We start from the raw sequence: 16,845 nt of genomic DNA, 5'->3' as shown, positions 1-16,845 counted from the left end.
GCAAGTTATTTAACTGCTCTCAGCCTCAGTTTCCTCACACTTAAAGTGATGCTGTCTTCTTCTGAGGATGGCCATGAGAGTTCAATGGGAGAAAGTATACAGCCTGGTAATGTTGCTTTTTAATATGTGGCGAAATGGTCTCCAGACGTTCTCCCTGAGAAAGATCTTAAGGAAGGAGGAAGTGCAAGATCATCCTTTACAGTTGAGGCTTAGGGTGGTAAGTGACTCCTCTAAATTCACAGAGCTTGAAAATGGTGGGCCTCAGTACCTGGTCATCTTCCTATAAGACCTGTGAAAAGCCCTGGCCAATGGGTTGGCAGGGGTTTGTAGAAGCCGTACAAGTGAATTCTGCACTCAGCACCCCGTCCAAAGTACATGATCAATGCCTATGCTGAAAGGTCCTCATAGTGTAAAAAGCACCATCTTAGTCAGGTAACCTTGGGACTTAGGCTTCATTCTGAGAGTCCATTGGATACTCACGCTACTTTACCAGGCATATAAAGGAGCAGGGGAACAACGGGAGATTCCTCATTGCCATAGATAATGAATCCCATTTCATTCAGTTTCTGTCTGAAGTATCTTGTGTTTTTTGCAAGTTGCCGTACTCTCTGCAACCCTGAAAGGAGACAGGCATGAAATCCATCAATTCCCACCAGAAAGATGGAAGCAAAGGTCAGATTGACTTGGCAAACATTCTTAAGTCTTTCTGCAGACTTGCATCATTAACTGGGACAAGATGGCTGTAGGGCGGGGAAATTTCTCCTGGTGAGCAGGTATGGACAGTGATGCTTGGGGACTTCCCTGAGCCTAGAAGGCAGGACCTAGGGGGGATGGTGTTGCCATGTACTGCTAGCAAATACAGGCAGGCTAGACTGCAGGACCACAGTGGGGTGTGGTGGTGGGGAGGATGTCTAGCAAGAAGGAAGGAGATGAATTATCATTTACTAGGTACCTATTATGTATGGACTCTGCATTAACTGCTTTAAAAACAACTCAGGAGAAGGGAGTGACACAAGAAGTCTCTCTCTCTCTCTCACACACACACACACACACACACACACACACACACACACACACACCCCATACCATGCTAGTTGTTGGTAGAGGCTTTTTAACCAAGCTGAGCTTGCCCATCAAATTGCCCCTCATCTAAGTCTCTATAATTAAAGAACATATCATCCAGCCAGAATTTGAAAGGGTAGCATATCCCTGGACAAGTTAGGTCCAGCTGAGACCAAAACTATTTTGTGAAGTATTTGGTGGTGGTAGAATAACAGAAAAGAGAAGAGGGGGTCCTCTGCTTTCCCCAAGCAGAAAAATATGACCCAAAACAGAAGGTCAAGCCAAGGTACATGTGTCCATTTCCAGGTTATTGATGCTTCAGCTCAAAAGCTTATCCTCTGTTCTCAGCATATGTTTCAGGGTGGGGGTGTGGGTTACACATGTGAGATGACAAATGGATTTAAAGAGCAGAAAGAGTTCTGAAGACACCTGTATACTCCAGTCCTGCCTCTAATAAAGGAAGTGAGTAAATCAACCATAACTATAGAGTGTTTGCTAAATAAGGAAGGTTGAATATGATAAGGTGTTTAAGTTGCCTAGAAATCAGTCCATGTTTGCGTTTGATGCGAAGTTGCTATTCAGCAGGATGGTGCTGCTACCACTGACCTCCATTCTGATTGATCAGATGTCCATTCAAACCTATCAGAGACCTTGATCTACCAGTTATTTAATATTTTGAACATCACTTCTGCTTGTCTGTAACTTTGTAAATGAAAAATGAGTAAAAATGTCAGTAAACATGTCCTCTAGTTCCTTTTTGGAGAAATGGCCCGATTTTGGGTTAACTTGTGGGCATCTCCTGATCAACATCCTTCCTCCAGGGGACCATGATGTTCAGGTAGAGTTCACCTCACCTTTCCTCTTTGCTACAAGAGTGGTATGTGACCAAGTCCTGGCCAGTTGGAATACTCCATCCCCCTGACTATTGGTTCAATGATGGAACATAGCCTGGGCCTATCAGAGTCTTTCAGATCTACTGAGGAGAAAGTATAAGAATAAGGTCATTCTCCAGCTACATCTTTGTCACCATAGGGAGGAAAACTGCTTGAGAATAATGTTGACCCAGAAGAAAGCCAAGGCACAAGACAGCAAGAGTCCTGATGACATCATTGGAACCCTCGGGTCTAGCCATGCCTGAGTCCATCCTTTCGACTGGTGTGAACCAATACATTTATTTTTCTTACTGCATTTCTACCACCTATAACTAAATATGTAATACAGGTGGCCACTAATTAAATGAGGTTACCTCTAAAGGACAACAATAATACCAACAACAATAATAATTGTAGCTCACAAATATGTAGTGTCACTAGTATTATAAGCACTTGACATTTAATAATTTATTTAGTCCTTATAACAACTATATTGATGTAGATGTTTAATCTTATGTTACACATGAATAGGAGCCAAGTTCACATATTTGGTAGTTGGCAGAGTCAGAATTTGAAACCAGGTAATTGGATTCTAGATTCTGTGTTGTTACCCCTATGTGATGGTACTCTGCCCAATAACAGCAATGGATGATGTCTGCCCAGATAATGGATGGTGGCTATCTCTTCTGAAGCTCAATAAAATTTATCTCTGCCAACTGTTAGGATCATTGTTATACCAAAATTTTCTTGTAGAGACAGCTGGGAGGTTGAGGGCTTAGCAAACTTTAGGCAGACTCATGTTGTAAGGGATGGGGCAGGACATCAAGGACTAGCGTCTGAAGCTTGCCCCAGGGAAAGACTGATGATAAGCATTACTGAACCCCCTTTACTTTGGGTGGGGAACCTAAAGGGTTATTCCTCAGAAGTAAGGGCACATCAGAAGTCGATCCCCCCCCAAAGGGCGCTTTCTTTATTCAAACATCTGACATTTTAAACTAGACTCTATTACTCTCAAAATACTTCATATCATCCTTTGAAATTTTTTTTTTCTCATCAGACCCAAATCTACTTGACTTCTGTGACATTTTATATATGTTAACAATATATGCCAAGGAATGGCGATTTAGTTGAGTGGAACACTAACCAAGGAGACAGATGTTGAATGCTGCAGTTGTCCCTACTGGTTTTCTGTTATTACCCTTCACCCAATCCCAGTTCTCAAGCATGATCCCTCCCCAGGTCTGCCAGCTTAGCAAGCAGGTTTTGATGGAAAAGCATCTGGCTTATTGTACTTTCTCAGGAAAGCTGAACTCTTACTCCCACATTGCTGGTCACAGCTAATGGGTATAAGACACCCTTGACCCAAGGGTAGTCCATTTTGATGTTGGCCAAGGAGCCATAAATTGGTCTATCACAGGAACTTTGCCAAAGAGATAATAAGTATGAATTAAACCTATAAGATCTTCTTACAGATAAAGTGTGAAAGTGAAAAATTAAGAGGGAACACACAATTGGTATTAAGATTAAATATTGAGAGCCATAGAAAGAAAAGCTTATTATCAGAATCTGTAAGACAGAAGAAGCCACTGAATAGTAGAAGCTATAGTAACCCATGAAGAAGAGAAGTGGGCAGGGCAAGGTTAATCAGTAGAAACAGGAAGAGAAGAAATATAAAGGGGGAAGATCTTATAGTGCAGTGGGGGAGATAGACATTAATCAAATAATCACATAAATGGATATAAAATTGAAACTCTGGTAAGTGGTATAAAGAATGCAATATGGTATTATGACAGCCCATATTAGATAGGACTAAGTCTGAGTAAGTCAATAAGTGATACATGAGCTGAGGTCTGAAAGATGAACAAATGTTAATCTGGCAAAAAACCAGAGAGGAGCATTCCAGGCACAGAAAACAAAATAGGTGCAATGGTCCTGTGGTTTGTAAAACAGAGTGGTTAAGAACCTGGCAAGATGTGGTTGAGTGTGGAGCATTATGAGGCTGAAACAATGGGTAGATCATTAAAAAAAACAAAACAAAACAAGAAAACGAAAAATACAGGGATTGAAGAACCCAACATTTAATGTTTGGGAAGAGGAGGCTGAACTTAAAAAGGTGACAAACACAATCAGGGAAGGAGAATATAAATCAGAAGATGAAATAGTGTTGACTAGATTTATCAATATGGTCATCATTGATAACCTTTACATTTGGGTCCCTCTTGGGACTTTGGTTTTAAAAAAACAAGTAGTTGCAAGTATGATTTACTTTAATTCATATATGCTTTTATTTTCCCACTCACTTTCTTGTTTTTCAATAAAAAATATAAGCCTTTTTCCCCCAAATTCCAAATTTGCAACATGAATAAAAGTAACAGATTTGGAGAGGTATAGAGTCATTTGTATAAATTCCCTTTCATAGACACTGCTTCCTTGGTGCTTTAGAAAAACCTGTTTTGTAACATGCTGCAATGTCCCTTGAAAACTTGTATGTATACAGAAAGCAACCTATGTGAAGGACAGAACTAGAAATTAGGATGGAAAATATTTGTCTTTACTTTCAAAAATATTTCATCCATACATTGAAACTATGTTTAGGGTGATGAGAACATAGAGAGTAGGGGGAGATTGTGGACAGGAAAGGAAAAGAAAAGAGGGTGAAATAAGACTTGTTTTAAAGAAGGTGATTGAAATGAAGGCACAGATATACATCCCAGCCACCAAAATGTATTCCATATGGCCTGTCCCCTTGTGTGTTCAGCTTTTTTGTTGATTGTTAGTTGCATAATGAATAGATGACTTCATCAGACTGGGTCTGATGATTCCTAAATGATCCCCGTCAAAGACTAGAAGGATTTCCTGGCCTGGAAGTGCATGAATGACTTAAATTGCTTTTCCCAATGGCATTATCTTTGCACTTGCCCATAATGATTCATCTATCATTGGGCTGCCCAGCTACTTAATTAGCCCCGTCTGTCCCCTCTGCCTTGATTAACCCAAGTAACTGAATCATCAGCTAATGTCATCACTTTACTGCTTCTAGATCCTTTGGAGAGTTGACCAAACAGATCAGAATATCAATCCCAAGGGTAGCTAACTCTTAAGAACTGAACGTTTTATGCTTGCCCTGTCTTTCCTACCTTTGAACCACTTAGCACAGCATGGATTACAAGCCATTATGACACACTTTGTGGTCACCATGTTTTCTTATATAGGTCACTATAAATGCCTTTGAGGTCTTTTGAGTTGGCCAAGATACAGCTCCTTTCAATTACTCTATTGCTCACTCTTTAAAATTAGAAACATTCTCCTACTCTTGGAGGGCCTGGGGGCAGAGAGGAATTTGTACATATAAAACGCTACTCATCTAGACAGGATGTGGGTGATTTTATTAATTATGTTGTGCTTTGAGATCCTTGTTTGAAGAGGGTTTTTTAAAAGTAGAAGGAATTTTTAGCACTTGTCCTTTTGCGCAGGAACAGCCATGCCAGGCTGGCGTAGAGACTGGGCATTGCAGCCACATTCTCTTCACAACACTTGGAATCTATTGTCAGTTCTAATCCTCCTTCCACCCATTCCACAGAAGACAGGGAAGTGCAGATAAATAAGTGAATGAGCTGATCTTTTCTGTAGGGTTCTGATGAGTTTAAACAGGTGTTTATTTTGCTATATTCTGCATTCCCTGAGGAGGCTGTTGAGTGGAAAAGGATAGGCTTTGGAGTTCAATAGACTAGGACTCAAACTCTACCTGGGCAATGTAAGGCTATGCAATCTCGATTTACCTGTAAAATAGAGATACACAAGCTTATCTCATAGGAAAATTGGGAGAAATAAAGGGATTAATGAAGGGAAAGTGCTGAGTACTATGCCTGGCATGTGGCAGATTCTTGAAAGAGTATGAGAACTCCCCTAGGGAAACAGTTCTCAGCAGCCTGGGTGACACCTCAGAATTATCTAAAGAGCTTGGCAAAAATCCCATGCCAAGGCTGTACCCCAGACCATTTAAATGAGCATCTCTGGGGTTGGGACAAAGAATGAGTTTTAGTTTTCACAAGGCACACCCAAGAAGACTCAGATGTCTCAGAAACAGCTGCCGTTACCAGTCCAACTCCCAAGGCAATGCATGGTGGTGCTAGGTGCCTGATTGTGTCCTGGCTGAGTCACACTCCCTGGTTGGACATGGAAAGTAAAAAGTGGGCCTATGTCGTAGCCTCTTGTTTGTCATGATGACATCCCAGCAGTTACTGAGTGCTTGAGTTCTCAGTACGTATTGCTCCAAAATGCTCTCACAACTTGAGATCAACCCCAATGTCAACTTTAGCCCTCTCATGAGGGTGGATGGAATCAGGGATGAACTAACCTGGGCAGATGACCTGCATGTGGCCATTCGATCCATTCAGATTTCTAGCTCTGCCTACTTGAGAGATGGGCTAGGTTAATGGAGGCCACAAATACTTTAACCTTCTCTCCAATGCTGTTAAAACAAAAACAGCTGGGGCAGGGGAAGGAAAACAAATAAAACACAAAGCATCCCACTGCAAAGCCTTGCAGTCCCCTAATAAAAACAATCGTCTGTGGTCTTTCCAAAAATATGTTTGGGACAACTCAGTCTCCAGAGGGCCAGAAGGAATTGTGGACAGTGGAGACTCCCAGAATAACCTGTCAAAAGCTAAAGAAGGAAAATTTATTTTCTGTTGAACCATCAGCGTGCAAAAAAAGAGAGGCATTTCCCTCTGTGAGACTAAGTGAAAGAGGTGGATTTGACGAGCTCGTGAGCCAATACCAGTGCCTCTCTCTATTTTCTGCAGATTTTACAAGCTTACTTTCAAACAGAGGAAACATGAATATGCCCAGATGCCACAAGGTGACTGACTGTATTATTTTCAGGGCTTAAAAATGCACATGCAGAAATACATGTTGCTCTCCCCCCCTTAAATTATTTAGCATACCACCACTATCTGAATACAGACTGGACAAACTCAAACACACTTCTAGGCAGCATTGCTTGGAAAATGTGGTCCTTTTCTTTAGAGATGGGAAGAATCTTTCCATAAAACATGTCTCACGATTTAAGAAGTCAGTCTTACAGAAAAATCAAATTGATATTAAAGAATGCCTGCAGTGGTCTAAGAATGCCTAATCTCTCTGATTCTTCCTCCTTCTTTGACTGCCTGGTTAGCCTTCTTTCTCCCCTTGGCATAGGGAGGCAGTGGGGGTGTTGGGGAGAGACCTTGGAGTAAAGTTTCAATGTGGCAGCAGGAACCCAGCATCTGTTATTTTAAGTTCTGGACACTAGACAGAACATTTTGTTTCCAACACACTCAGGGGCAGAGAGATCTCAGTAAATATCTAGAGGCTACAGAGCAGCAAGCATCATGAGAATCACATTAGCAGTGACAAGCTTCCCACTAGGATGGAGAAAACAGTATTTGCAGTGGTTTGCTGAGAGGAACACATATTTTTATCAGGCACTGAAGCTCTCCGTTTGATGTCTGGATTCCAAGGTTACAGCAGGTTTTATAGTCATATACACATGTTCCAGGGACTCTTCCAGGCTGCTCAGTCCTACCCCTGTGGAATGCATGCAGTAGAAGGCCGACTGGACATCAAGGGTGGAAGAATGTCTGCATGGCCTGATTTCAAGGGTCCTGGGAAGATGCCACCGCCTTCACCTCCCCACCCACTGTTCATATACACCATCAGGGATTTGACCCACAAGGAGGGGTGAAAATGGACATCTCTCTGTACCTATTACGAGCCAGAAAGTGTTTTGGGGCTTCTTTCACAGATGAGGAAACTGAGGCTGGAAGATCATTAATGCGGTACGCAGCTGGCCCAGAAATCGGCTGTGCTTCGAGTCTATCAAAGTCTGCTCTTTGGAAAGAAGCTGGGAAACTCATTCCTGATGAGGTGTGAATTCCATGATTCATGGATTCATACATTTCACAAACAAAAAGCACTCACTATGTACAGGAGCTGGGCCAGCTGCCAAAGTGGAGTAGAAGATGAAAAAATCCTGAGACTGTTTGGATAGAAATGATTTACTAGTAGACAGGTTAGATATCAGATAATACACAATTGAGAAGAACCATAAGACAGATACAGACAAAATTAGCAGGCTTTTCACATACTAGTACTTCATGAGTACTTACAGAATGAATGATACAATTTAATGTTAATTTGTGTTTAAATAGAGAGTATTATCTTAGCAAGGCACTAATTATAGAATTTTACACATTAAAAGGGGTAATTTGGAAGATTAGGGGTCTTCTGGGTCCCCTAAATCAGTCATTCTTAAGCAGGAGAACAGAGAAGAGTCTTCTGGAATTTATTTTTTCTAGAATACACAGTAAGACCCACTCTAGAGATTCTGCTCCAGAAGGACTGTTGTGGATCTTTTAGAAAAATTCCCTGGGTAACTGTGGTGTGCACCTCCAGTAAAGAACCACTGCTCCAAGTCATAAATTATATTGTGGTGTTTTGATTGTACAAAGATAATAGGGCTGATACTAACTGGAGACATCCGAGAGCAATTTAGTTTCAAAGTATTTTGCCCTCAGTCAACAGATCTGTGTTTCAGGTTCCACCTGATTTTTTTTCTTTTTTCTATGAAGATGACCAAGTCACTCATCATCTCTGAGCCTCAATTTACCGATCTGTTAAATGGGGATGATAACAATAGCTGCTCCACCTATTTCCCAGGAGTTTGGTGAGGATGCTATTTAGTGGCTGTTGTGACAAGTAGAGGATTAAAAGATGAGTGTATCTACTATTTTCAAAAAGCGTATAGACTGAAAAATTCATGTAACTAGAGAGGAAGGTGGAAAATTGAATGTTCCATGGACAAAAAGCTCTGGGGGTTTGGAGCAAAGATGTAGAGATGATAAATTAGTATCTTGTGCACGTAAGTTCAGAGATTGGGGTCACCAGGGAAGTGGGTAACTCATTTGCCTAGAATACGCGGACTGCAGTCATGAGAAAGATGAGGGAAGTCAGACCATTGAGAGCTGCAAATTTCACCCTCAGAACCGGAAGTTTTGGTGAGTAACAGGGAGCCATGGCAGCCTTAGGAACAGGAAATGCCATGTTCTGAGGGGGTTTAGGAAGAGAAAGCTCATTGTATATAATGCATGGATTAGGATAGGGGAAAAACTGGAGGTGACAAGACAAGGTAGGAAGCCAGAGTGGCAGCAAATATCTGAAGTGGATGAGGAGATATGTGTCAGTAACTGTGCTGATTTGTGGCAAGAAGGAAAAGGAGGCATCAAAGGACAGGTCTTGGGCTGAACAACTGGGTTAACAGGGCCCCTGAAAGGGCTCTGAGAAATAATGCAAATAAGAGTGGCCACCAGGAAGCCCCATCCAAGGCAGCTGCCTACATGACTCAAACTTCTGGTTTTCAAATTGTTTGTTGGGAGCTGTCCTGAGGAAGCCTCAGGGAGGGTTGTGTGAGGGAACACTAAGAGAGAGGCTCAGCAAATGGGAGGTCAGACCAGCCTGCCCCCACTACAACAGCAGCATGAAGGCCAAATGCTCAAGGACTGTGAGCCCACCCAGTGTCTTGGGCTCAAAATCAGCCGGGTCATCTTGGACTAGGTACTCCATCTTTCTGTACCTCAGGTTATTCATCTATAAAATGGGACCAATGACAATGATAATAATAACGCCCATTGCATACTGATAATGAGGATTAAATATTAAGCACTTAGAAGAGTGGCACACAGTTAGCCCCTAGATGAGTGTTGTAAAATTTAAAAACTACATATGTTTTATAAAATGGACCTCCATGTACATTTCATTTGAAAAAAATTCTATGATTCAAAATTATTGAAAGCCACTCATTCGAACGAAAGACTAGACTGACTGACTTGGATTTTCCCTCAAAGGTTGGGCCACTGTGATTAATGGAAGTGACCTGTGGCATCTGCAGTCAATCTGGTGGTTCCTGGGCTCTCCTCAGTGTTTTTGGTGTCTGGGACAGGTCCTCAGATATCTTCTAATCTCCCAGAATTAAGTATTCACCAGAATAATTTTCATTCTAAATATTCAGTTTGAAGCATGCGATCACTGGAAATCGAACTATATAAAATCCTCCTATTTCACAAAGGCAAAAGAAAGAGATTCAAGAAGATAGAGGGGGATCCGATATGAGGGAGATTCTCCACTGCTGATTTTAAGGTGGATGGGGCCACATGGTGAGGGATTCAAGCAGTCGCTAGGAGCTGAGAGGGGTCAGGCTGACCACCAGCAAGGAAACAAGGACCTCTGTCCTGCAAACCCAAACAACTGGATTCTGCCACAACCTTGGAAAAGGAGCCCAAGATCCAGAAAAGAGGGCAGCTGCTGCCACTTTGATTTCAGCCTTGTGAGAACCCGAGCAGAGAACAAAACTGTGCCCGGACTCTGATCCAATGAGACTGACTGTGAGATAATAAATGGGCATTGTTTTAAGCGGCTTAGTTTTTGGTAATTTGTTATGCAGAAATAGAAAACGAATACATTCTCTCTAGCCTGAGCACACGCTGAGCTTCTCCAGGCACAAATCCACCTGCTTAATCCTCCCCAGCTGTGGCTGCTAGGGTAGCTTGGTTTTCTCCACACTTCTCTAGACAAGAGTGGGGCTGGGGCATGGCCCCCACTGCATTTGGGGTTTTTTCATTTTGCTGAAAATGAAGCCGTGATGGGAAAAATAAAGATCAATGCCAAACAGCAGCTCCCCTTCACCCGTAAAGATGCTACAGCTGGAATCCTGTCCTTTCCTTCTCCTGTTGTACTGAACCAACATGAAATTCCATGTGTGCTACATCACAACTCCCCCGTCTCAGAATGTATCCACACAGAGGAAACAAAAGCGAAGAGGAAGCTTCTGTAGGACGCGTGGTGTAAAAGGATATCTTGTTTTTAGGATGGGTGGAAGGAAGTGGCCATACTATCCTTTTGCCCCAGTGCCATCTAAAAGACAAACAGATACTCTTTACACTCTTGCTAGGGAAATTTTTTAAGGCCTCAAAGCAAGTGCAGAATTTACTGAGTTGCATAAAATTCTACCCTTGGCTAACTCTTAAGGTGAAGTAAATAAAGGGACAGAAGGTTGTGGTACATTTTGCAAGCCATTTCTGCACAAACAGACAAACTTTCCCTCCTGGCTAGAGTTCAGTTTTTCTGGTTAATTCTGTGTTTATTGGATAAGCCCAAGTTTTCCTACAGGCACATAAGCAGCAATAGGGCAGAGAGGCAAGGCCTGTCACTTCACTTGCTAATCTCAACCTGAGGGCTGCACACACAAAAAGACCAGGTAGAACTTTTTTACCCCCCAGCACAGGTGATTAATCATGGACGGAGGCAGCCCCTCAGTTGAAAGCCAGCGGAGCGTAGCACCCACCATCTGTTTTGTATTAGCTATTGCTGAAATGCCAGTGGCCTGAAACCATTTAGACAACGCAGCTCTTCGTGCCCTGTGTCTCTTTCTCTGCCTCTCTCCATCTCCAGCTGGTAACCAAGTGACAAATATATTTAGGAAGCAGCAGCTAGTTCCTATCTCAACAATGCCAAGGGCCTCAGTGCCAGTGCCCTCAGATAGCACGTTCAGGTGGAATTCTCTGTGGACTCCTTTTGCATTCTTTGAAGGACTTCAGAGGGACAAAACTAACAATATTGCTGGGTTTGAGGGGAGAAAAGAAATTGTTGGAAGCCCATTTTGTATTTGTTGAACTCTCCACCAAGGTAGATGATGAGAAACATGAGAAGGCCTTTTAAAACCCCGTGTCTAATTATCATAGTTTTATCACCCCAATCACAGTCCATTTTAGTTTTCCCGGTGAAGATGTAAATTAGCAAGAACAGCCGCAAGGTAAGCATGATGGTACAGCTGGATAAGGGTAGTTTGCAGCCCCCAAGCAGCTTACACTGAAGAAAAGCAGTATCTTATGAAAGAAGTCTGTGAATGTATCTCATGTCAAATATAAACAGTAGGAAAGTGAGAAAATTCCACTCTTGAGAGCCAACTGCTGTCACCCAGTATACTCTTTTCTTCCCCGCTTCAAAGCCCTAAATCTTCCTAGTTAGGAACTCCTGTTTTTTAAACCTATCAAACTCAAGTGTAAAAATATGTGTGCCCTGTTTCAGGGACCACAGCAAAGGTCCAAGGTCACAGCTGGAAGGGGCTGGTGCCACTTTCTCCAAGTCCATGTCGGGTTAGAGGCAGGGTCAATACCTTACCTGCCAATCTCATGATAAAATTTCACAAATGATCAGGATGAATGAAATAATCCAGACGAGAAGATTTAAAAATGAGGCATGTTTATAATTTCCAGTACAAATGCATTCTAAGCCTCACTCCCCCCTCCCCCATTTATCTTATATTTCCTCTTCAGAGGACAAAGAAAAGAAAAATGATGGAGTTAGTTTCATAAATTAATGAAGTTACTTGAAAGACATTACCATTTTACACAACTCCTTTTCCTAATAGCTGAATAAACAACCGAAATTTAAGCCTTTGGGAAAAAAATTAAATCCTAGATATGGTACAGGATAAATGATCTGGAGTGCCCATGTGGACACAACAGAAGCACACAGTGTTAGTGCTTCCCAAAATAGAGGAAATGCTCAAAGTGATTTTGGACAGGATCATATTTTCATACGAATTCAATCTTGATATGGAATCACTAGTTTTATGTCTCTACTGGGGCCCACAATTCAGTCTTCTCTTGTGATCGGTTACCTTGACGAGTCAAGTGCTGGGTGCTGATGTGATGAACATCAGAGGTTCAATCCTTCTTCAAGTCTCTTAGCCTGTTTTTAGTCCATGGTCCCCAAAGAACCAAAGTATGCCTGAATGGGAGAGTTGGGGTGACTCAAAGTTAACCCATCCAATTCAGATAACTAGCTTAAATGTCCATGTTTTTAAATTGCATGTTTTAAAGTGCAATTACAATTTTCTGATAATGATGCAATTTATAATTTTCTGTCTCATCACATCCCCCTTCCAAAGAAAATGTCCTGAACATTGGAGAGTGCATTACTATTTCCAAAATATACATTCTCTCCTATTCTGGCCTGACTTCCAGAGCTCTTCCAATTTCATGTTATCTTAATTTCTTCTGGGGTAGCATTATGTCCAGGGTCCATTGTTTTCCTCCAAAAAGTGCACAGCATTGTGGAATTTAACAATGTAATAATGATAATGTTCTCAATTCCTGCCATGGCCTGGGACTAGGTTCTGTGGAAAAGAAGCTGAAGTGGTTATAGTAAAAGCTCGACTAGAAGCCCTGAGAGTCCCTATAAAAGGAAAAAAAAGATTCATCTTCAGTCCTTTAGACTTTGTTTTTCTTTTTTCCTTAGCTACTTTTATTCCATTCCAGGTCAAGAGTTTATTTACTAAGTCAATAAAGAACGATTGGGAAACTGTCTAAAATATACAATGTCTCCCTACAGTATATGTCCATCAGAAAGTCTGGGGAAAGAATGTCCTGGACTGAGGTTAAATACTGTGGCAAAGACTGGATAGCTATTAACTGAACCCGTTTCCTTCTCCAGGCAGACATTTAACTTCATTTCCCAGGCTCCTTAGTAGTTAGGCGAGGTCATGCGACTGAGTTATGGCCAATAGAATTTTGGCAGAAATAAAATGTGCCTTTGTGGTTATGGCCCCTGCAAACATCATACACATGATCTTCTATGCTCCCTACCCCTTTTGTGGAGAATTTGGAAGCTGTTATGTTCAAGCTGAAGAGCCAGAAGAGGGAAGGAGGCTGGGTTCCGGTAAGAGGAATCTGACTGACAGAAACACCCATTTTGGACTTCTCATGAGTAAAAAATAAATTTTGATCATGTTAAGTCACTGACATATTGGGGTTTGTCAGTTACGACAACTAATTTACCTAAACTAATACCGGCCTTATAAAAAGAAGATACCAGACGTCATAGAAATGGCAGCATGAGGTGAGCCTCTTGAAATTTCCCCTGGAATTTACAACAAATTGAACAACTATAATTCCACAGAGGATTTCCTGTGCAACAGACAGGCAAGACTAAGAGATGCAAAACTGAAACCATCTAAAAGTGAGCAGATTGGGCGAGCGGGGAAGGAGGAAAGCAGGAAGGGCTCAGACACAACCCGCATTGGCGCAGGACGCAGATCAAAGCTCCAAGCTCTTTGCATTCTGGCGCTACCGCAGCCATGGGAGAGGGAAGAATTCAGACTGCTAGTGCTCCGCTTATGGCTTACAGTACTGCCGGAGAGATCAGCATATGATACGGCTGAACCCAACGCTCATGGCAGAGACCTCGGAGCAAAGACTGAAGAAAGAAGGGTGAAAACGGAGGTTTAAACCCTCACTGCCAAGCTGAGGATGGAAGGCTTAGGCACGGGGCCTACCTGCCCCCTCACCATCCTCACAGAGCTTGCCCCACCTCTCTCTCCCAGTGCTAGAAGCTGAACTGAAGCAGTGTTAGATAAAAAGAACAGAATATTTGCAGTTCTGAGAACTGTGGCCTGCAGCCACAGACTTGCAGCCCAACTAGTTCCTGCAAAGGGGAGAGAGCCCTGGGTGCAGTATGGGTTGTGGTGCTGGTCACTGCCATTGCTCTGGGCCACCTCTCACAACCCACCCCACCCCGCCCCCACCTATCTGGACAGATCCCTGCAGGGGTAAACAGAGCCGCTGAAACACACAGGCCCAGATGGTGCAGGAAGAGTTTTGGAACTTCAGAAGCTTTTCACATCCCCCAACGAAGGTGGGGCTCTGAGACCCAGGCAACATGCTCACAGAGGAGAAGCCCACCTTCCAGGGAATCTTCCCATTGTGTGAGAAACGGAGCAGTACAGAGAAAATATAACACAACAGCATGAGAGAGAATAAAAGGCTATAGTTGGAAAAAAAATAAAGCATTCTACCAACACCTACTGGGAAGCAAAGGAAAGACCTCCTCCTACCAACCTGTTGCAGAAGCCACTGCTATAGATGCTTAGGAAGAGAAATATTAATTCACTAATTGCCATGAATAACCAAAGTAACAAGGCAGCTCAGAAAGAAAATGAAAAGTCTCCAGAAAATGAACTTAAGGACATGGAAATATGTGACTTAAATGACAGAGAATTCAAGATTGTAGTTCTGAAAAAACTCAACGAGATGCAAGAAAACATAGACAGGCAGTTTAATGAATTTAGAAACACAATCAAAGAACAAAATGAACATTTTACCAAGGAGATTGAAATTTTGAAAAAGAATCAAATAGAATTTCTGGAGATTAAGAACTCAATAAAAGAAATGAAGAATAAAATAGCCAGCTTAGGTAATAGAACTGACCAGATGGAGGAAAGAATCAGTGACATCGAAGATAGAAATCTGGAAATGACACAGATCAAAGAAGGCAGAGACTTGAGAATTAAAAGAAATGAAAGAACTCTACAAGAACTTTCTGACTCTATCAAAAGAGCAGCATAAGAAAAATGGCCATACCAGAGGGAGAAGAAAGGGAGATGGGAATAGAGAGTATACTCAAACAAATAGTCGATGAGAACTTCCCAAACATGTGGAAAGAATTGAATCCTTGATTCCAAGAAGCAAATAGAACACCTAATTACCTCAATCCCAACAGGCCTTCTCCAAGGCACACTGTATTGAAGCTGTCAAAAATTAATGACAAAGAAAGAATCCTCAAGGCAGCCAGGGAAAAGAAGACGGTAACCTACAAAGGAAAGCCCATTAGGTTATCATCATATTTTTCAACAGAAACTCTACAAGCCAGGAGGGAGTTAACTCAAATATTCAAACTATTGAAAGAGAGAAATTATGAGCCAAGAATAATATATCTAGCAAAGATATCCTTTAGATATGAAAGAGGAATAAAGACCTTTCCAGACATACAGAAGCTGAGGGAATTTTCTAACACATGACCCGCACTACAAGAAATACTGAAGGAGGCTATTCGACCTACATAAATAGGGATAATTTGTGACAACAAAAACTTGCAAGGGGGGAGAGCAAAGGTCTGAACCAGCATAAGGGAATGGAGAAAATAAGCATGGTGAAGAAAACGGAACACTCTAAATACGAAACTTTCTTTTACACAAACTTAAGCTCTCAAGAAAAAAAAAAAATCCAGAACTGAAATACATAACATAACAAAAGAAGAAACAGAGGGGAAGATCATAGAATACAACCACACTGAAATAACAGACAGCAACAAAAAGGCAAAGAAAAAATGGAGACTCCATCCTACCAGAAAACCACAGATAAAAGGATAGGAAATACTCATATATCAATAATCACCCTAAATATAAATGGGCTGAACTCACCAATAAAAAGGCACAGAGTAGCAGATTGGATCAAAAAATTAAACCCAATCATATGCTGCCTCCAAGAGACACATCTTAGCTACAAGGACAAATACAGACTGAAAGTGAAAGGGTGGAAATTGACACTCCAAACAAATGGTAGCCAGAGAAAATCAGGTGTAGCCATACTGATATCAGATGGAACAGACTTCAGGATAAGAAAGGTAACAAGGGACAAATATGGACATTTCATAATGATAAAGGAGACTATACAGCAAGAAGACATAACAGTCATCAATATTTATGACCCTAATCAGGGAGCACAAAAATATAAGAAGCAACAACTAACAGAACTAAAGGGAGAAATTGACCAAAACACAATTATAGTAGGGGACCTAAATACATCACTGACAGCTATGGGTAGATCATGGATAGGTCATCCAAACAGAAAATAAAGAAAGAAATACCAGCCTTAAATGACACATTAGATGAAACGGACATAATTGACATTTATAGAGCACTTCATCCTAGAACATCAGACTATACTTTCTTTTCTAGTGCATATGAAACATTCTCAAGGATAGACCATATATTGAGACATAAAACTAGCCTCAGCAAATTTAAGAAGATTAAAAT

General features: G+C 41.6%; 1 protein-coding gene across 1 annotated transcript in view; it reads right to left on the bottom strand.

Annotated features, from left to right (window-relative positions):
- SPTLC3 (serine palmitoyltransferase long chain base subunit 3) overlaps positions 1–16,845 on the bottom strand; it is a 153,439-nt gene that overhangs the window by 13,368 nt on the left and 123,226 nt on the right. The window contains exon 10 of the mRNA XM_019713394.3: positions 481–616. Within this exon, the coding sequence (XP_019568953.2) occupies positions 481–616 (136 nt within the window). The remainder of the gene's footprint in view (positions 1–480; positions 617–16,845) is intronic.

Source organism: Rhinolophus sinicus, chromosome 13 (genome assembly GCF_057876585.1).
Source record: "Rhinolophus sinicus isolate RSI-liver-muscle chromosome 13, RSI-T2T, whole genome shotgun sequence".
In the NCBI taxonomy this organism is placed as follows: Eukaryota; Metazoa; Chordata; class Mammalia; order Chiroptera; family Rhinolophidae; genus Rhinolophus; species Rhinolophus sinicus.
This window is presented reverse-complemented; position numbering and strand designations above follow the sequence as displayed.